At 46.6% G+C, this 22,105-nt stretch overlaps 1 protein-coding gene across 1 annotated transcript in view; it reads left to right on the top strand.

Annotated features, from left to right (window-relative positions):
- Window positions 1-21,880, top strand: part of GLP2R (glucagon like peptide 2 receptor) — a 51,723-nt gene extending 29,843 nt beyond the window's left edge. Inside the window, exons 14-17 of the mRNA XM_028124844.2 lie at window positions 5,345-5,433; window positions 11,301-11,439; window positions 20,502-20,543; window positions 21,542-21,880. Coding sequence (XP_027980645.2) covers window positions 5,345-5,433; window positions 11,301-11,439; window positions 20,502-20,543; window positions 21,542-21,880 — 609 coding nt within the window. The remainder of the gene's footprint in view (window positions 1-5,344; window positions 5,434-11,300; window positions 11,440-20,501; window positions 20,544-21,541) is intronic.
- Window positions 21,881-22,105: the final 225 nt, after the last annotated feature.

Below are 22,105 nucleotides of genomic sequence, written 5' to 3'. Positions count from 1 at the left end.
AGGAGAAACTCTGTCCTGAGAAATGGGTTGCTGAACCTGATGTCTTCCTGCCACCCACCCCACCCCTGGCCCCACACCAGCTCTAGGATCCTATTCTGTACACTCCGAGGATAGTGGGATTCACGTACCCTACACAGAGCATGGGCTTCGTGGCTGACTTATGGTGTGCCCTTGAGCCAAGTGAGTTGACCTCTTTGGGCTTCTGTTTCTTCTGTAAAATCGGGGTTGGGTTGGACCAGTGGTTCTCAACTGAGGGGGTTTCTGCCCCCTGGGGACATTTGGCCCCCTGGAGACATTTTTAATCATCACGACTGGGGTGGGAGTCCTATTGGTAGCTAATGCATAGAGGCTAGGGATGCCGTTCCACATCCTACAGTGCACAAAACAGCCCCCACAACGAAGAATTGTCCCACCCCAAATGTCAATCATACTGAGGTTGAGGGACCCTGGACTAGACAGTTGTTGCACAGAACAGCTCAGGAGGTTAAGGGAAAAAACAAAACAGCCTGGACTCCACCCTACATTGATGGAAACAGAACTGTCATGGTGGGCTTCCTTAGCACTGGAATCACATGCATTTACTCTCTTGCACCTTCATTTAATATTTATGGAGCACTTGCTGTGTGCGTGGCTTGGTGCTAATTTCTTTCAGGGGAAAAAAAAGATGAATGCCCCATAGTTTCTGCAGTTCAAAGCCTAATAATTATGATTTTGAGGCTCATCAGACCATGACTGAGACAACAATTGCCTCCACGTTTGGTTAAAAGACCACATGTTACAGTTTTCCACTGACCTGAGTAGATATAACCCCAGGCCCAAAATAAGATTCCTGGAACCACAAACAGCAGGAGCCTGGGTCCCTGAATGTCTGCATGGAGCAGAGCTCCCCCTCGCTGTGATAGAGTATTTCATAAGCAAAAAACAAAACCTTTATTGTGTTAGGGGCAAAAAAAGAATTTCCTGACCTCACCCCACGTATTTTCCAGCTTCTAAAAATATCATAATAATCAAGATGTTGCTCATAGCCTTTGGCATTTCTGGGCACGTCTTTCATCTTGTCCAAATTTGAGGCTGGTTCCTATTTTCTGGAGTGTGGAGCAGAGGTTTCTGGGATGAGCCAATTGTGCATGGTGAGCTATGGGACTAAGGAGAACCTCCCATCCCCAGACTCAGGCTCCCCAGTGAGCATCCTCATTACCATAGCTGGGCTTCTCCCACCACCCCCAGACTGGGTCTGCATCTGTGGATCTGTGTCCAGGCTGATGTGAATGAACGTCATGCTGGGTTTCCAGACATCCCAGCTGACTTTATCTGCTGCCCTCTTGATTCTCTATGTTTCAGAAATAACCATAATGTGACAATGCATAGAGTCTAGATGCTCTGTGAGTCTTTCATGAGACACAGAAATTGGAGAATTCCCATCTTCTTCAGGATATAAGACTCCACTACTTAAATTAACCTGTTACCCTTGAGTGTACATTTAGAATAGAACCATCCTGGAATAATATAATATTCTTATATCTTAGTCCCCTCTGCTCCCAGTAGAAAATCCGTGAAGGTTTGATTAGTCCAAACCTTCATGGACAGCCTTACAAAATACATACACTGCAAGATTGTTCTATCCACACCATGATTCCTGCAGTTAACCGATTAACCAAACCAAATTGAACATACAGTTGAACAGCTTTTTTGAGCCAATGAATTGAATGAACCATCTGTTGACTTGATGGTTTCATTCATTCCTACTGAATCTTCTCTGATAACCTCAGGACTTGGGAAAGTTGAGAAATCAGTAAAATTAGTCTTCACTGGTCTTGTCCCTTTTTAGGTCTTCTGTCTCTCCAGGAGCCCAGAGGCTTTCTGTGTCCCCAAAACATCTCCTCATTTCCACATTTCCCTCCTCTAAGAGTTACAGTGGGAATCTCTCCATACCCTGTACTTTCCCAGCCCATTAAAACTTAGCTTTGTCGCATCCCATCTTCTGCTTCCCATGGTGAAAGTAGGTCAGATCATAAGTAGTGATCGAATTATTCATTGTAAAAATGAGCAAATGAATGAATAATAGACAGAGAAAGGGCACCCCTCTCCTCTCCTAGGTGTTCCTTACCTACTATGTGATGTGTGCACTTCAGCAGGGTTCTGGGGATGAAGTATTTTAACCCAAAGGAGCAGCTCTAACAGTAGGCATTTTAATCCACACAACAGGCCAGATGAGGAGAGGATGGAGGTTGATGGAGAAGTTTAGGGATAGATGAAGCCACCTTCTGAGCCCCCCGCCATATTAGCAATCACCTCTGCCAGCCTGTAGACCCAGATCTAAACACAGGAGCTGGGGTGCCACAGAAGTATCACCAAGAATGTTATATATGATAATGCTTTCTGCACTGTCTAGGACCTGAAAGGGAGCCTTACATGTTTGGGGTCCTAAGGACCCCCATTCTGATGACAGACTCTAAGAGGAGTTGGCTGGGTTCTTGAGAAATGTCCTTATTCAGCCCTTTTTTCCTGCTTGTGCACGAATGAAGAGGAGCACCATCCAAATATGCCTGCTGACTCTTGTCCTACGGGACACCTAGATGGACACAGGCTCATCCAGGCTGGTGTTTCATTCCGTGGCATTGAAGAAGTGCCTCCATATGGCCCATGGGTTGATGCTCATTTTCTCATGTTTGGTCCCTGGAAGACACAAAGAACAGCAAATCCACATGCTCCTCATCACAACTCTTCATTTCCTAGGATACAGTCCCAGTTGAAATTAATTTGCTGTAATATGTTCCTTTCCCCGATTAAGCTTACTTTGTGAGAAAAATGCCTGAGTTCAACAAATTACTAAAGCCAAGGACACGGCGTTTTCTCTTTGTGATGAAAAGCAGATATCCCATTAAAGAAATAAATTACTTGGTTGCATTTAGTTTGTATTTAAGTGTTCTGTTGCTAAATATTCTTTGGCTGGGAAGCTCCATCCCTGTTTGCTGGTGGATAGGATAAATAGTCTCTTACCCGAAACTGTAGACTGTTAGTTTTGAGCACTGATTCTCCTGGGGCCAATAAGGCAAGTCACGGGAGGTACACGTTGGATCCTGCAGCTTGTGTTTCAATATGTGGCTCAAGGGTTTTATTTCCAGGTGGGAAGCCTTAGTACTGTGCTGGCTCAATGTTTGTAGAGACTTTACTCCATTAATTGTCACCCAATCACTGTCTCTCCTGGCTCTTTCCTCATTGCATAGAGGCATTCTTAAGTCTTTTCCATTTTAAAAACAACCGTAATCCCAAACATCTTCCAGCCCTGCACATAAAAGAGGGGAGACATTATCCCCATTCTGCATTCCTTGTCAATTACTGCTCTATCATTCCACTTCCCTTCACAGCCAAGCCTCTTCAATGTGGTCTACACTGGCTGTCTCCCTCTTCACGTCTAGCTCACAAAGCAAAGCATTGCAATCTGGCTTGTGCTCTCACCTGTGAACTGCAACTTTTCTCAGCTCCCTGTTGCTAAATGCAGTCTTAGTTTGCTTAAATTCCATGTAGCATTTACCTCCTTAAATTCTTATGGCCATGAGCTCCCAGGACCCCACTTCCTTTGCTCCCACTGCCCTGGCTACTCTTTCTGAATCTCTTGCGCTGCCTCCACTTCCGCCAGCTTTCCCTTCATTACAAGGTGAGTCTCTTAACCCTTTTTCTTTCCCAGTCTACCTAGCCTTTCTGGACAATCTCACCTCCTCCAATGCTGGCTCCATGCTCCAGCTGGGACCTCTCCGCTGAGATCCAGACATAAATATCTCACTGCTTTGGGACATCTCTTGCATCCAAAATAACTAGACTTCCCCCTCTTCCCCTGCACTGCTCTTCCTCTTCTATCCACTCTCAGTGAATGACACTACTGCACATTTGAGTTCTACTGAGAAACTTGGAGTCATCTTTGACGTCACGTCCAGCCACTATCAAAGGCGATTTGACTCAAACTCCTTAAAAGTTTCAAGTCCATCTTGTACTCCCCATCGTTGGTGCATCACACCTATGGCTTCACATCACCTCTCCATCATTCTTGCCTGGGAACCATGAACTGCTCCCAACCAGTCTCCCCTGCTCTGGTTTTACCTTCATCCGATCCATATGCGTCCCCCCCACCCCCCGCCGCATGGCTGTTAAAGTGATCTTTCTGAAGCGCAGAAAAGCAAATCTGATCGGGTAACTCTCTTGCCTGACATTCATCACTGGCTCTCCATTGCTTTCAGAAGGAAACCCAAGCTCCTCCGTGTGACCATGAAAGGCTCTGCAGGAGCTGGTTCTCCCCTCACCCCCACTCTCGTCTCACTCTTCACAAATCTTGTTCTCATTCTCCAAGTCCCAGCCACATTGAACCACTTGCCCTTCTACCTCTCCAAGAGCCTCATGATGTGTCATGTAGTTGCTGTCAAGGTGTTGGCTGGGGCTGCGACCATCTGATGGCTTGACGGGGGCTGGAGAATCAGCTTCCCAGGTGGCTCACACACATGGCTGGCAAGTGGTGCTGGCTGTTGGTAGGACTCAGTTCCCCCAGGTGGGTCTCTCTACAGGTTGTGAGTGTCCTCACAACATGGCTGCTGGCTTTTCCCAGAGAGAGAGAGAGAGAGAGAGAGAGAGAAAGAACCAGGTCGATGCCATCCTTTTGAGGCCCTAACCTCAGAAGTCACATAGCCTCACTCCTACCATGTTCTTTCCATGAAATGCACATAGCTAAGTCTAGCTCACATCCCAGTGGCAAGGTGAAAATTAGGCTCTGCTTTTCAAAGGGTACAGTGTTGAAGAATTTGCCGACATATTTAATCATTTCTATCAAGGCTGACAACGAAGGGTAGAACTGTCCCAGCCCATGACAGGTGTGGAATACAGTCTAGGGAGAAGAGAACGTGTGCTTTCCAATAAATTCCATGGCAGCTACAGGACTCAAGTTAGACACCAATAGGGCTGGAGTTCTTTACAGAAGGGAGGCTTTTTAAGTGAAGAACAGGTTATTTTCAGGTAAAGCTATATTCAGTACCAGCTCAGTCACTTACTAACGGTGCAACCTTGGGAATTGTACTTGCCTCTTCTGTGCCTCTGTTTTCTCATTGTATCACAAAATAAAAATAGTGCGGCTTCTTCAGAGCATTAATGTGAGTATTAAATAAAATAATGTGTAGATGTATTAAGATGGCCTTAGGAAGACTGGGGATGACCACAAGCGCGTACTACCTGAATGTCCGACTGCCCCATTTCCCCTGGCTTACATGGACAAGGATCCGATGGCCAGGCTCAGGGTTGACCTTGATTTCATAACCATGTGGAGTCCATCACTTATTTGCCCCATCTGCTTTTTTCCAAGGTCAATTTCTTCATCTTCCTGAAAATTGTCAAGCTTCTCATTTCTAAGCTCAAAGCCCATCAAATGTGCTTCAGAGATTATAAGTACAGGTGAGTGGCCTCCAGTGGTCCAAGATTGTTTTGACCCCTTCAGGCTCTTCTGGTTAATGTTCTGGGAAGAGGGGCATGAGCCACCTCATCAGTATGTCTATCTTCTAAGACAAGAATATCAAGAAGAGAACCTCTGAAAAAGGTGTCTTGGGGTTGTGTGGGGTTTTTGCTACTGGTGAGGGCCTCCTGGTCCCATGGAAATGAAAGGAGTGGTCAAGGTTACACACATTCCCCATAGCAGGAAACTTAAAATGCCCCCAAGAATGGGTGGTTGAGCCACTTGGTTGAGCCAAAGGAGTGGTTCTAAGTGTAAGGATTTTGGCCACAGGCAGCGGTGTGAGTGAGGACAGGTGGAACTCTATTTCTCTCTCACTAACACTAAAATCAGGCCTGACCTAGGTGTGCTGGAAAGGTAGTTTTTCCCTTTATCTAACAAACATTTGATGAACACCTACCATGTCCCTGGCACTGTGCTTGGAACAAAAGAGAGATACTGTGTGGACCCTGTCTATAAGGAGCACACATCCCAACTCCCCAAAACTAGTATTTGGGTGTGAATGCATGTCAGAAGGGCTGGTGCTGGCCATGGCCCCAGATCCTCTGAGTGACCGTGGGCAAGTCACTTGGCCTCCCTGGGCCTGATTTCTGGGTGTGTGAAATGAGAATGGCACAGGAGACCCATCTCTTGCTTTTTAGGAAGACCAAAGATGTGGGTTCTCAATCTAATCGGATATGGTGAGTGGCGTTTGTCCAGGAGGTCCCAAAGGACAAACACGCATTGTTCAGCACTGACAAATATATGCTATAATTGGCCCAAATGTTTTGCAAACACCCCTATCCCCAAGGCACTTGGGCTGGCTTGGACAACACAGAGACACGCCGACTTACTTGGCGCCTCTGGTGGAGACTTTAAGTGACTCAAAGCTTCTTTGGCCCTTCTCCCAAGGCTCAGCCTCTAACTGCTCTCTAAGGGTAGAGGTCCAAAACCATGGTCAGAGCTGCTCTAGTCCTCCCATCATGGGTCTGTTCAGGGGACACTGGGGCATCTGGGAAACCCAACAGAGGACAGCACTCCCAGGAGACAGAAGCAGGAAGGAGACAAATCCCAAAACACCACTTTCCATGCAGACCAAGAGCCTGCACCCTGTTGTTTTCTGCTCCCAAAGCCCGCCATGTACCACTGGGGCTTTCCCCATGCTCCAGACCCACAGCGTCCCCTATAGGAACTTTCCTTTCTGGCTGCTTGTAAGCATCACCTGCCAGCCAGCCCAAAAACACGGACTCCTGAGGCCCTCCACTGGGTATTCAGACTCAGTAGGTGTGGAAATGAGCCCCACCACATGGACTTCTTATAGACTTCCCCCAAGAGATTCTGACACACAGAGTGCAGGACCACTGGGGTCAGATGCTCTCGTGAAATAACGCATGGAATTTTCTAGTGGGGCTATGGCAGATGTGTTTCTAAGCAGCCTCGGTATCCCCTTCTGCAGGATCTCCTTTGGAGTTATCCAAGAGAGTGGTTTCCAAACTTTTCTGATCATGCATCTTTTTCAATGAAGAAATTTTGAGCGTACCCCTCACCATATATATACATGGTCTGTTGAACACCTATTATAAAATACAACAAAGAATAGAAAATTATAAAGGATAGGTTAAAAATTAACACATAGAACTTCGATTATCTTTCCTTTCCTTACTACATTTTCTTCTGATGCTAAATGGACTGTCTTGCATAGCCATGAAGTGTGCATACCCAACTGGGAGCCAGGGATCTAGGGATCTAGGGAAGCATAAATCAAGATACTGGGGAGAACCTCATGGCTGAGCAATGATTCAGGACAGCTGTTTTCGGGGGAGAAGGAATAGCTTGTCTGATATATACAACCTGTCTGGAAAGTTCTTTTCCCTTCCCCCACCCTTGTTCAAGGATAAAGCTTGAAAAGAGGAACCTGGGTGCATGGCCCACCTTGAGTCCTCCCAGGGTAAAACACCTTACTTGGCGACTTTGCCACCACCTGCGGATGGAGCTGGGGACCTATCAGTGTTCCCGAGTGGCTGAGACTTTGGAGGGCTGACTAATGTCAGCTGAACTCACAAGAGACTGATACATAAACCAGACTATACAGTTGTTCATTCTTAGAGGCTGGGAAAGGCGGGGGTGGGGCGAGGTTTCCTTCTGGTGCTTGCACTCCTAGCACACTTGACAACAAATAATCCAGAAACTTAAAGCAGTCACCAGAATGTTGCCGGTGATCACGTCCTCAATGCAGAGTGGTCGGTGCGAAGGATTACTGACCATGAGAAACCACCACTGCCCTGCGGTGCCGCCTGCCTGATAAGAGCAGGGTTCATTCCCCAGGGTCTCCACAAGTAGGGCTGCTTCTTTATGATTTTCCCCACCTTTTTGGTTGGCCATCTGCTTTCTGTTTACTTACTCTTTCTCCATGCAGAGCATAGTACAATTGATTAGCTTATGCTCATTAATGAGCAAAAAATGAGGGCCCTGTCTTTCAGGACACACCAGCCCACCTTATTTTACTGCGTGGGCGGGTGAATCCTACAGCGTCAATGAGTGCATTTGCCCATTTTTCTCTGCAAGCAGTGCTAACACCCTCATTTCTATGTTCCGTCACCCCAGTGGGTCACCCCCCAGCTCACACTGCCCTCTTCCACCTCCCTGTCCCCCTCCAGGTCTGTTTTCCTTTGTCACCCCCTGCTAGGGTGAAGAGGAAGGGGTGATGGGGGCCGGTGCATTTTGTCCAAACTCTGGTAGAAACAGGCCTGCCTCCACCTCTCCCAGATTTTGAGAGCTTTCAGAATGTAGCTCTCAAGATTTGGCCCCCCTCCAGGAGTATATTTTAGGAAAGTTTAAATTAAATATATCTAGGTCTTGCCAAAAAGACAAGTTGCTAGGAGCTCGAGAACCTTCTGTAGTCCTAGGCCTGTCCCTGGGTTTTCCCTGTTCCAGCGGAGGAGAGTTACATGGTGCACCTGCCTGGCCCGGAGCGCGAGAGCTGGGCCAGGCCCCTGGAATGTGGACAGATAGCAGCCGATGATGCTCAGTGTGGTCAGAGTTGTCTGTTCTTTGTGGCTCCCAGCACCCAGGTGGCTGTCCCCCTGGAGGACCGGTCTTAATGTTCCATGTGGTGTGTGGGACAGAGGTCTTGATGAATTCATAAAGGAGAATCATTTCTTAACCTGCTGAACCCCAGAGCCCTTTCCGAAAAGACTTTCTGGTGGGGAACCAAAAACAGAAGATGTCACAAATGGAAGTAAAATTGATCAAAGTCATTGAGGTTGTAAGCAACCTGAAGGCAAAGACGGCTTCTTTTAAAAACAGTGATGGCTAAACACTATTGATCATTCATCAAGTATCAGATACCATTATTCTCAACGCTTGCCAAAGTAATCTTCAAAACGACACCGTCCATTGTATTATTACCAGTAATTTTTTTATTGTTTCAATGCTTCATATTATATTATTAGTAGCATAATCCTCATTTTTACAGATAGAGGTTAACTAATTTGCCCAAAGCCACATGGCGAGTTACTGGTGGTGCTGAGATTTGAACCCAGGCCCAGATACTGTCCCTACACTCTGCTGCCTTTGACCACACCACCTCCTCTCCCACTGCGCTGGTTCATGCTCCATAAATATTTGTTGGATCGCTGAATGACTGCAATAAACCAAACAATTTAAATAAACAAATGACTATAGCTGAAAAATAAGTATAAATACAGTTCATAAGAGTAAACGGCCATAGATATTTATGGATTTTCCATCTGAACCGGGACACACATGGTGTTTTGTCTAAGGAGAAGTTAGAATGAGATCAGGAATGGGGAACCCCCTCACATCCGACCAGGGAGCTGGCAGTTATGAAAATGGCCCAAAGCTTCCTAAAAAGATGGTCATTCTTTAAAAAAAAATCATCCCATACTAAATGTGGGATTCTGGCACATGAAAAGGACATTACGTGGGAAAACTGGTGAAATCTGAGGGGAATCGAGTATAGTTATTTGTCACATGCCAATGTTGGCTTCCTAGTCTTGACAAGTGTGCCATGATTATACAAGATTTAACATTAGGGGAAACTGAGGGAAGCATAGGCAGGAACTCTCTGTCCTCTCTTTGCTACTTTTCTGCAGATCTAAAATTATCCCAACATAAAGAGCTTATTCAAAACACACAATGTCATAGCATGGCCCCAAGAATAAGTTGATGGTAAGATGTGGATCTGCATCTAAGTATGTAAGTATGTGTCACTGAAACCCAGATAACCCAGAGCAATCGTCGCAAACTCAGGCACTCGCAGGGGCCAAGGAAGGAACGCAAGGTGAGGTTTTTTTCATTTCCTTGGTAACAGGACACTTGAATGGCTCTCACGGATGCAGGATCCATACTAAACACTTTCTCTTGTGTACGGTTAAACCTTCCCGAGGACATCATCCATGAGCTGCTGACGTTCCTACATCTTTAATTCCATGGGGTTCATCGGCGGGGAGAGATCTCTCCAAGTCTGGCCCTTTAAGACAAGTGACTCGGGCTAAAAAGTCATTAGGGATTAAACTCTTTTTTTTCCAACGTGTATGTACAAGACAGTAGCTTTGTTTGTGCCCTGGATATGAGTCACTTTTGCTAATGTAGGTAGTTTTAAAATAAGAAGCGCCCCAATAGTAAAACAGCAGTCGTTCCCAATGTGGCTGCTTCTCAGAATCCCATGGGGAATTCTTTAAAAATTCACATTTCCAGAACCCAATAGCCAGAGGTTTTGACTCAGGAGGCTGACACTGGGGCTGAGGAAGCTAGCTGGCTAGCTATATCTATTTATTATCTTTCCGTCTTCTATCTATTATCAATCCATCTACCTATCCATCCACCCATCTATCCATCTATCTATCATCTATCTACCCATCCATCCAACTATCCATCTCTCCATCTATCTACCCATCCATTTATCATCCATCCATCCATCTCTCCATTTATCCATTCATCCATCTCTCTCTCTCTCTCTCTCTCTCTATCTATCTATCATCTATCATCTATCCATCTTTTTAAGTTCCTTAAGGAATTCTAATGGTAAACCATGTTTGGGAACCACCGGTATGTGATATGGAATGTTTGGGTCCCAGCTGTGCACTTTGCACGTGGGTGGTACAAAGGAATGTTTGTCCTTTTTATGTAGAGTGTATACAACAGCGAGCTTCCACACAGCACTTTTTATGAGGAGGATCAGTTTCTCATTTCCTGCAGCCCTTGTCGTCTTGGGGCTGAGGGGCAGCATGGGGGCTGACGGTCAAGCTCTGCATGGAGTGTGCAGGGTGTGAGTGTGAAGTCGCAAGCCTCACTTCCAGGCCTAGATTTGTCACTTAGTGGCTGCGTGACCCCGGACGCGTCATTTGCTTTCCCTTCTCAGGTTTAGTAAAGCACTGACATTGGAAGTCCTGAATAGAGAAAGAAGTAGAGGCAACTGCCAGCCAGGTACTAAGAAATCTGTCAAACCCGGTAGGGGTGTAGTGTCCCAGGGTGATAGCCATGCACATGGAAATCTATCTGTCAGTCAAAACATTAAGATCTAGAGGCATTTCATAATCCATATAGGAGAATTCATCCATCCATCCGTTCATTTATTCATTAACTCAATTTGTGTTGTCCAAGCATCTGCCATGAGTCAGGTGTAAGGGTGCATCAGTAAACAAGACCACACTGGCCATTAAGGCATTCAATGTGTAGCCAAGGAGACAAACTGGAAGATCAACTATTTATCAGGATGATAAGAGCTACAATAAAGTCATGCACAGAAGAGCAGTAAACATTGCCTATTCCAAAGTCCCCTTCATGACAATTTTTTGGTTGTCATTTGCAGATTGGCAAAGTCAACACTGGTCCTCATTCCTCTGTTGGGTGTTCATGAGATTCTCTTCTCTTTCATCACTGATGATCAAGTGGAAGGAATTTCAAAACTCATACGACTCTTCATTCAGTTGACTCTGAGCTCCTTCCATGTAAGTAGGCATCTGAACCAGGATTCCTTTGCTTTGGAGAAAACCAAATGCCCTTGCCCCAGACAGGCTGAGATTTGAGAAAGCCCACAAATGGAAACGAAGTTGTAGTGTCAGCAGGCTCTACAGCTTTAGGGTCTTTGGCATGAGAAGGGTGTGTAGACCAAAAATGTTGCCTTGATCCTGCCAGCATGACTCAGTGACTAAGAAGGGAAAAGTGGTCTGTTTCCTGAGCTATAATAGTTGATGTGACTCACAATCGTATTAACTGTGAGTGTCAACAAGAAGACTTTTATTATGGGCCTATTTTTCCTGGGTTCTCTGCAAGGCACTGTGCACAATCAACATTGTCTGTGCTTCAGGTGACATACTCAGAACACAATACAACTTGGTAGGAACCAGTGAGTCGAGACCAGGAGGCTCTTGAAGCTTGACAGTTGTGTCAAGATGTGTTGGAAGGAGCTGTGGTTTCTTTACCTTAGTATTTTGGTTATCCATTCCTTAAATTGTTACCCATTACCTAGTAGCTTACAACAACAGTAATTTGTATTATTTCTCATTATTCTGGGGAAAAGAAATCCAGGTGGGCATAGTAAGGATGGCTCACCTCTGCTCCACGCGATGCCTGCTGGAGCTGGAACTTCCAAGATGCTTCGCCACTCTTATGTCTGGTGCCTGAGCTGGGAAGGCTCACATGGCTGGGGCCAGCTGGAGTGGCTTCATTTGGATCAAATTTCTGGGGCTTCATTTCACACTGCCAGCTATATCCCTCAGCTCCATAACAGTCTTAGGGCCTCTCCCTCACTGTAGGTTCTTTCTCTGTCTAGCAGGGAAGCTGAACTTCCTACATGGCTGTTCAGTGCTCCCAAAAGCACAAAAGCAGGAGCTTCTAGGCCTTCTAAATGCCTAGGCCTGAAATTCACACAGTGATACTTCTGCTGCATTCTAAAATTTAAAGCAAATCCCAGGGGCGCCTGGGTGGCTCAGTCAGTTAAGCATCCAACTCTTGATTTCAGCTCAGGTCATGATCTCAAAGTTGTGAGATCGAGCCCCAGGTCGGGCTCCACACTGATTGTGGAGCCTGCTTGAGATTCTCTCTCCCTCTCTCTGCCCCCACCACTTGGTGCACTCTGCGCCGCCCTCCCCCCCAAAAAACAAAACTAAAGCAAATCCCAGACCCAGCCTGGACTGAAAGGGAGGAGACCACACAAGGGCATCAATACTGAAAAGCATGGCTCAGTAGCAAAGGCCATGAATGCAAGAGACCACCACAAACAACGCCAGCAGCAGAGTCCCCATACAGTGGTAACCTTGGGACTAATAACCTTAAAATGCTAGTATAAGGCAGGACTTATAAAATGGAGGAGAGAGGTGCTTGGCAAATCCCCTCCCCAAAAATCAACAATAAAATTGCACAAAATTGACAACAGCAAACATTTGAGGACCCTGGAAACCAGCCAAAGGCATACAAAAGGTTGAGAAGAGTTTATCCAAGAAAAATTATTAAATCTAAGTAAGAACAGTGGGGTCTGGTTGTTTAGCCTGAAGTGCACTTGTCTTCCAACCTCTTCTCTATCAGTGAGGAAATTCTAGTGAAAACTAGCAGCTTCACTGCAGAAAGGGGCTGACTTGATGTTGATCAGTCAAAGAGCAGGAAAAACCCACACCCTGGCCATTGTCAGATATAGTAGTGATCTCGGTGGCAAAGGATCGAGAAATGAAAGTGTCACAGCCTGAGACGGTGATCCTAGCTGGGATGAGAAACAGCCTGGCAAGCTAGCCAGAAATTTAACAGGAGGATTTGAGGAATGAGACACCCATCATGGGCCTTGATCAACTCCTACATATCTCTCTGGTGGGCTGGAGGTTTGTGTACACGTGCAAGGTTGAATACACACTCAGGAGAGACCAGAGAGGATATCCACATGTCGATGGCTGAACACGAGTTCCTGCACACACACCCAGAAGACAAGAGAGGTGGAAAGTAAAAGCCACAGAAGACTTATAAACTGTCTAAACTTGGAACCGGTCCTCCAAGCCACACACAGATCCATTGTCAAAGAGTGTGGAAGCCTTACTGGTTTAAGGTGGTTGAGCACAACTTCTGGCCAATCACTGACTAATTGTTAAGCTGTTATAAACAGGGGCAGGAAGTCAAACTTAAACACAAAACCAAAAATTTTTGAAATGAGCACAGACATCAGTGGCTGTGACTACAGGTGAGAAAAATTTCACAGAACTAGTGGCCCAGGAAAATTACTAAACAAACAAACAACCAGCAACCACCCAGGGAGTGGGGAGTAGGGGATCAGATTCTAAAACTTCCAGTTTTGAACAACAAAAAAAATTTATGAGGCATGCAGAGAAACTGACAAGTGTGACCCATACTCAGGAAAAAGAAAAACAGTCAATAGAACTCTCTGAGAGGTCTCTTAGCAGACAAAGGATTTCAAGGAAGCTATTATAAATATGTTCAGGGGTGCCTGGCTGGCTCAGTTGGTGGAGCGTGCAACTCTCAATCTCAGGGTTTGAAATCGAGCCCCACGTTGGGTGTAGATATTACTTAAAAATAAAATCCTTAAAAAATATGTTCAAATGGTTGAAAGAAATCATGTTTAAGGAATTAAAGAGAAGTTTGATGACAAAGATTCATCAATTAGGAAATCTTAATACAGAGAGAGAAATTATAAAATAAGGACAATCTGGAAAAATTCTGGAGCTGAAAAGTACAATAATGGAAATGAAGATTTAACTTGAGATGCTTGATATCAGAATCAGGTGACAGAAAAAAAAGCACTTGAAGATAGGTCGGTTGAAATGATCCAATTTGAGAAACAAGAAAAAAAGGATGAAGAAAATAAAAGAGTTTCAGAGACCTGCGGAACACCATTGAGCATACTAGCATACACATGGGAGTCCCAGAAGGACAAGAGAGAGAAAAAGGGGCAGAAAAGTCATTTGGAGAAATAATGGCTGTGAACTTCCCAAAGGTGATGAAAAACATTGATCTGTGAATCCAGAAAGCTCAATGAATCCCAAAGAAGATAAAACAAGGAGATCCCCACCTAGAGATGTTACAGTCAAACTGTTGAAAGCCAAACACAAAGAGAAAACTCTTGAAAGTAACAAGAGAGAAATGACTCATTACATACAGGGACCAACAATACAAGTGACACCTGACTATAATCAGAAACAGTAGAGGTCCCAAAGCAGTGATATGATGTAATCAAAATATTGAAAGAAAAACAATTCAACCAAGGATTCTATATTCAGCAAAACTATGTTTCAAGATGAAGGTAAAATTAAAAAAAAAATACTCGGATAAACAAAGACTGAATTTGTTGATAGCAAACCCTCCTTAGGAGAAATATCATAAGAAGTCCTTCAGGCTAGAAGATGTCACCAGTCAGTAGCTCAAATCCACAGGAAGAAATTAAATGCGTTAGAAAATATAAACACAACGGTGAATACAAAAGACTATAAATATGCATACTTTCTCTTCTCTTCTATTAACTGTTTTTAAAGACATTAGATTGTATAAAATAATTATTACAAACTGTATTCTTGTCATAAACTATATTATAAAGATCATTAGATCTTTAGAGGAAGGAGGAAATGAAGCTATAGTGAAGGAAGTTTTCTATATTTTGCCAGAATTATGCTAGTATTAATATGATATGATAAGATACATGCTATAATCTCTGGAAAACACACAAACTAACTAACTAACTAAAAAAAAAAAAAAAAGCCCTAATACCAGAAGAGGAATTAAAATGGAACACTAGAAAACATCTGTTTCCCCCTAAATGCTTTTGATTTCATAGAACCCTCACATTGTCACCATAAGGGAGAAATTATCCTACCACTTTAGTGACAGAGGACTTGGGAGAACTTGCATATGCCAATAGCCATCAGAGATGAGGTTTCTTTGCAGAGGTTAAGTCCCTGCCGGGAAGCACTCCGCCATAATGCTCTGTGAGGATCCCAACCAGGAGACGCCATGTTCCCTGTATCAGAGTCTTAAAGCTACTGTCTGGGTAGAGTCAGGGGCTGAGATTGTAAGGACAGAGTGGAGAGAATGTGCCTGTCCACTGCATGCTCCCCAAAGGCCAGAGACAGAGCCTGGGTCCTGTGGTCTGGGCAACTTTGGTTCCTTTTTCCTTCTGTTGGAACGGAATTGTGTGTGGCTCTGAGCTGAGACACAGGACCCATTGCTATAGCCTTTTTTTTTTTTCCCATCATGAAACCATGTTTAATGTATTTCAGTCTTTGGGGGGGTATTTCAATGGTGAAGTTTTAATAGTTTGGGTTTCCTATGTTGTTTGGTGTTCATCTTCTTTAAAAGGTAATCCTTTTTGTTGTCAAGAATGAAACAAGAACTGATAGCTATTAGGTCAGCAGTCTTTAATGGCCTTTCTTCCTCTGAGGGCTTGATTGGTCATGTGAGCCCTTGGTCAGCTGATCTCACACACGCAAGGCCCTCTGAGGACCAGATGCTCATGGGGAGCTATGGGGACAAATTTTGAGGAAGAATCAGCCTCTCAGGGTGCCTGAGTGGTTCAGTCGGTGAAGTATCTGCCCTCGGCTCAGGTCATGATCCCAGGGTCCTGAGATTGAGCCCCACATTGGGCTCCCTGCTCAGCAGGGAGCCTGGTTCTTCCTCTCCCTCTGCCTCCTCCCCCTGCCCATGCTCATGCCCATGCTCTGTCTGTCTCTCTCTCTCTCTCTCTCAAATAAATAAATAAAATCTTAAAAAAGCGGGGGGGAATCAGCCTATCAGACTCTTCTGGCAAGGGAGCTTATTTCAGTCCTCCCATTGATTGCTATGTGACAAACTACCCCAAAACTTCATGGCTTAAAGCAGGAACCATGTTGTTATCTTTAATGATTCTATAAGCTGGGCCACCTGGGCTCAGCAGAGCAATACTTTTGATACATGCAATTTTTGAATGGGGCTGCAAACATCTGAAAGCTCCGACGGGAACATCTTTGGGAACATCCCATCTTTGGGAACATCCCAAATGATTCATTCACATGGCTGGACATTGACACAAGCTGTTGGCTGGGGCTCAGCTGAGGCTCTCAATCACAGAGTCTCGGTTCTCCTCCACATGGCCTCTCCATCTACCTTGGGCATCTCATAGCCTGGCAGCTGGACTCTCAGAACATTCCCCAGAGTGAACGTTCTAAGAAGGAGAAGGTAGAAACTTCCAGTGCTCTTAAGGCATAGGCTCAGAAGTCCCAGAAAGTCACTTCCACCATGTTGTCCTGGTGGAAGGAAGTCACAAAGCCATCCCACATTCAAGGGGAGGAAAAACAAGGTCCACGGCTTCATGTGAGGAGTAGCATAGGCCTACAGGGAGGGGAGAGATCCCTGGGGTCATTTCTGGAGACTCACCACCACACTGGATCCTTTGGTCCTGCAGCTGGAGCTCTGCCCACCACCATGCACCACTGAGGAACATGAGGACCCATGATTTGCTCGGCAGACTGAGCCAGGAAACACATTGACAGAGCCTGTACATGGACAGAAGCCTCCCACCTTCTGAGTACCCCTGCCCTGCTCCCCTTCATCCCACCAGGCAGAGGTGAGAGTAGGCGTGGGCGGATGTGTGAGCACATCCGGTGAGTCATATCTTAGTGCATCAGCAGGAATTGGCATGGACCCAACAGCTGCCTCTCCTTGATGCTTGGAGGCTCCTTCACTCTTCCAAGTGCTTATTTCTTATTTCTTAAAGAATTCCACCATCAAGGGATCTTTGGAGAGACTGCCAAGCAGTGGTGACAGGAAGTGAGAGCCGTCTTTTCTGCGGGACCACTCCCTTCACACTCACTTTATCTAGAATCAGAGTTAACCAGACTCCAGGAGGCTCCTAAAACAGTGAATCAAGAACCCAAAGAAGTAAAAGACACGTTTGTGATATGGAATCCTATTTTAGCCAACTCATTTGTGAGGATTCTGAAAGGTACCCCTTCTAATATATGCCCAGCGGCAAATATAACCCACCCTGCCAACTGTACATGGCTGCTGGGAACCTCCAGTGAGACTGTGTGACAGTGATAAACTGTACCACCTTGCCCCTGTTTAGGAGCTATTGCCATGGATTAAAAAATGCGTAAGAGAAAAAAAATCCCTCATTGGTGGGCAGAATCCAAACATGCGACTGATGTCGGGATAGCCAGCTTGCAAGATCTCTAGCTTCCATTAAGAAGAGCGTAAGAATTTCCCCCCAGAAATCCAAATCAAAACCTCCATGAGATACCACCTCACACCCGTCAGAATGGCTAAAATTAACAAGTCAGGAAACGACAGATGTTGGCGGGGATGTGGAGAAAGGGGAACCCTCCCACACTGTTGGTGGGAATGCAAGCTGATGCAGCCACTCTGGAAAACAGTATGGAGGTTCCTCAAGCAGTTGAAAATAGAGCTACCCTACAATCCAGCAATTGCACTACTGGGTATTTACCCCAAAGATACAAATGTAGGGATCCGAAGGGGTACGTGCACCCCAATGTTTATAGCAGCAATGTCCACAATAGCCAAACTGTGGAAAGAGCCAAGATGTCCATCGACAGATGAATGGATAGAGAAGAGGTGGTATATATACACAATGGAATATTATGCAGCCATCAAAAGGAATGAGATCTTGCCATTTGCAACGACGTGGATGGAACTGGAGGGTGTTATGCTGAGTGAAATAAGTCAATCAGAGAAAGACCTGTATCATATGACTTCACTGATATGAGGAATTCTTAATCTCAGGAAACAAACTGAGGGTTGCTGGAGTGGTTGGGGGTGGGAGGGATGGGGTGGCTGGGTGATGGACATTGGGGAAGATATGTGCTATGGTGAGCGCTGTGAATTGTGCAAGACTGATGAATCACGGATCTGTACTTCTGAAACAAATAATGCAAGATATGTTAAGAAAAAAGAAAAAGAAGAAGAAGATAGCAGGAGAGGAAGAATGAAGGGGAGTAAGTCGGAGGGGGAGACGAAACATGAGAGACGATGGACTCTGAAAAACAAACTGAGGGTTCTAGAGGGGAAGGGGGTGGGGGGATGGGTTAGCCTGGTGAAGGGTATTAAGGAGGGCACGTTCTGCGTGGAGCACTGGGTGTTATGCACAAACAATGAGTCATGGAACACTACATCAAGAACTAATGATGTAATGTATGGTGATTAACATAACAATAAAAAAAAAAAGAATTTCCCCCCAGGACAACATGTTATAACTCCTTTACAATTTCAGCTCCTTTTCTAGTACCAAGCCTCCCTTACTAGCCACAGGGGGCGAGAGAAACGTGATCAAGAGAGATGGGAGAGAGCCTGCACTGTGACCTTCACTCTTCAGTTGGAAATGTGTCCTTTCGTTGTGAGTCCTGGCATTTTACAAGGTTCTTCCCATAGACACTCAAGTACTTGGTTCCTGCACGCGTATGGAGTTCCAGTACCTTAGACACATAGCCCAGGGGCCACAGATGCTCTCGTCATGGGGGAAGCCATGGTATGCAGGTTAGCGCACCTGGGTATCACATCAGGAAGCAGATGAGTCAGGAAACGCTGGAAGACTAACACTGGCTAGAGCAGGTTTGATTCCAGACTCCTGGCAGTTAAGCATTGCAAAGATTTGAGGGAAGGATGGTCCAGAAGACAGAAAGCGTGAAGGGACCTCAGTAAGCAATGAGTTGTGCTAGTTAGTCTCCAATATGGCCCCCAAGGATCTTCGCCTCCTGGTATTCACGGCCCCGCGGAGTGCCCTCTGACATGGAGTAGGGTTGACCTGCGTGACTGTTAAAGTATGGTGGACATGAAGCTGCGGCTTTTGAGGCCAGGTCATCAAGGTTATAGCTTCCCCTGGCTCCCTTGGATCACCCGCTCTGGGGGAAGCCAGCTGCCATGTCACGAGGACACTCACGCAGCTCTGTGGGGGATACTGAGGCCTCCTACCACCAACCAGCAACAACGTGGCAGGCATGTGAGCCATCTTGGAAGCAAGTCAAGCCTTCAGAACACTGACAACATCTTGTCCGCCACCTGAAGGATGACCCGGAGCCAAAATACCCAGCTAAGCCACAGTTGGATTCTTGGCCCGTAGAAAGTGTGGGAGATGGTAAATCTTGACTGTTTTGATCCACTGAGTTATACAGTAATGGGTAGCTAGTACATTAGCTTGAGACGCTGGAGGAAGCCAGAAGGCCAGTGGGGCTGGAATAGAGTAGCTGAGCGCAAGCAGGGCACAGGATGAAGTCAGCGAGGCAGACACAGAGCCCAGGTCACCTTAGTGCCTTCTGTGGTTGGGGGATTTTTATTTTAATCTATGTGTGAAGAGAAACCACGGGCAGGAAATGATCTATCTTCTCAAAAGAAATGCTCTGACAAGAGAAGGGGTTATTTATTATCTCGCATAAATGAAAATTTCAGGATCAGGTGTAGCTGGATCCAGGTACCCAAACAAGATCAGGCATTCGTCTCTTACCATTTCTAGGCTTACTTTGACTGTAAAGTTGGCACACACAGGGACGAGAGTGCAACCCTTCCTCCATTCCCAGGGAAAAGAGCTCACATTGGCCCTGCTTGGGTCCCGTGCCCATTTGGGCTGATTATGGTGGGGATGGCCATCGTAGAACATGGGGACCACGATGACAGCCCTGCCAGAAGCCCAGGGAGTAGGGCAGGGTCAGTTCCCAAAAGGAAAGGAAGCACTTCAGGCAAAAATTTAGCCATTGCTCACTATGGGCAAGTAGAAATGGGACAGTGGTCTTGTACAATATTTGGATAATTGAATGAAGAATATAGGGTCTTTGGGATTTAATCATCATTAACCTATAAGCATCTAAGCAAACACCTGGGCTGATATGGGTGGTGGGGGTCAAAGTCAGAAGAGATCCCAGTGAAATCCAAGGTAACGTAACCGGCACGACAAACTCTAGTGAGGGCTAGCAATGTAGTTGCCTGCCTCTTCGGGGGGCTACTAGGAGAAGGGGGGCCTTTGCACTTTCCAGGCCACTCCCAGACACATCTTGTCCTGAGTCAAACCTCACGCTACCTCCTCCTTTCTTTGCAGGGATTACTCATGGCCTTGCAGTATTGCTTTGCCAATGGAGAGGTACGTCTCTGGAACTGCCATCCAGGTCCCGGTGAGGCTGGGGCTGGCATCCTGCTGCCCCCCGGAGGTTTCTGGTTATGTGATGGGGGAATGTGTAGTGACTGGGGCAAATATGCACTGTGAGCACCCAGTAGGGAGAGCAGGAGGCAGCCCAGACAGCCGGGAGAAGGTGTCGGGATGCATGAAAGAGGCTCAGAACCCAACCCTGGCCCTGCTGGGGACACCCAGAGAACATTAAGCGTGACAGGGGGAGCCCACTTGAACTGTGGATTCTGGCCGTGCCTCACCCGCTTAGCAGGTCTGAGTCCGTCGGGTTACTGTAGCTCTTTGGACCTCAGTCTTCTTATCTGTAAAATGGGAATAATAGCTGTCCCTGCTGTATAGTGTGGCCCTGGGCTTGCTGGGCTCCTGGTAAGGGCCCAGTACTTGCTAACTATGGTGACTTTTATTATTATTATTATTATTATTATTATTACTAGTTCTCTGCTCCCCTGGAAAGAGGCTTGAAAGGGGGAGGGCAGGTGGCTTCCTCCTGGCTTTAGGAGTCGGTGACATTTCCAGCCCCCTTTCACCCACTAGAATGCAGGCTTCCAGACAGCAAAACCCTCTTCCCTCCTGCTCACTCCTGCTGCCCCTGCCTTCCCACGGGGGGGTGCCCTGTCCACCAGGCCCCCTCCTGTGCCCCCTCCACACAGTCTTTTCCGGAACAGGGTACCTCAAAGTTTTGTCCCCCTCCACACAGTCTTTTCCGGAACAGGGTACCTCAAAGTTTTGTCTCCTTGCCCCACTATCCTGCTCAGTGGCCACGCAGTAGGCTTGTTTGCTTCTCTCTGCTCATCTCCCCCAGTTAGAAGGTATGTTTCCCCACAGCGGCACACTTGCCAGGAGGACACACACACACACACACACACACACACACACACACACACACACACACACACACACACACACGGTGACCTGACTCCAGCACAGTAACCCACCCTCTTCTTCCTCCGCAGGTGAAGGCGGAGCTGCGGAAGCACTGGGTCCGCTTCCTGCTTGCCCGCCACTCAGGCTGCAGGGCCTGGGTCCTGGAGAAGAACTTCCGATTCTTTGGGAAATATCCCAAGAAGCTGTCCCAGGCAGACGGCACAGGGACGCTGCAGAAGCTGCAGACCTCGTGTGGCGGCAATGGGCAGCTCCTGCACATGTCCGTGCAGGGCCTTGGGGGGCGGGGCGCCGGGCCCCCGCGGGGACACACAGCCTGGCCCCGGGGCAGCAGTGTGTCCGAGAGCAGCGAGGGGGACTTCACCCTGACCCACACCATGGAGGAGATTCTTGAAGAGAGCAAGATCTAGGCTGGAGGCCCACCGCCCCGGCTCTGCTCCCCGGGGATCGCACAGAGTCACCGGTCTCCCCACGCACTGCGCCCACTTTGGCATGAAGTTCATGTCCAGGTCTCTCATGCTCCAGACCCAGCGTGGAGGGTGCTCTGGAGGCTAAGCAGGGCCCAGCGGATTAGGGTCAGGTCAGGGACTAAAACAATAAGCAGGGGGCCCGAAGGAAAACCCCAGGTGGAACAT

The sequence above is a fragment of the Eumetopias jubatus genome, unplaced genomic scaffold (genome assembly GCF_037043125.1).
Source record: "Eumetopias jubatus isolate StellerSeaLion01/CBP00866 unplaced genomic scaffold, mEumJub1_p1.0 scaffold_10, whole genome shotgun sequence".
Lineage (NCBI taxonomy): Eukaryota > Metazoa > Chordata > Mammalia > Carnivora > Otariidae > Eumetopias > Eumetopias jubatus.
This window is presented reverse-complemented; position numbering and strand designations above follow the sequence as displayed.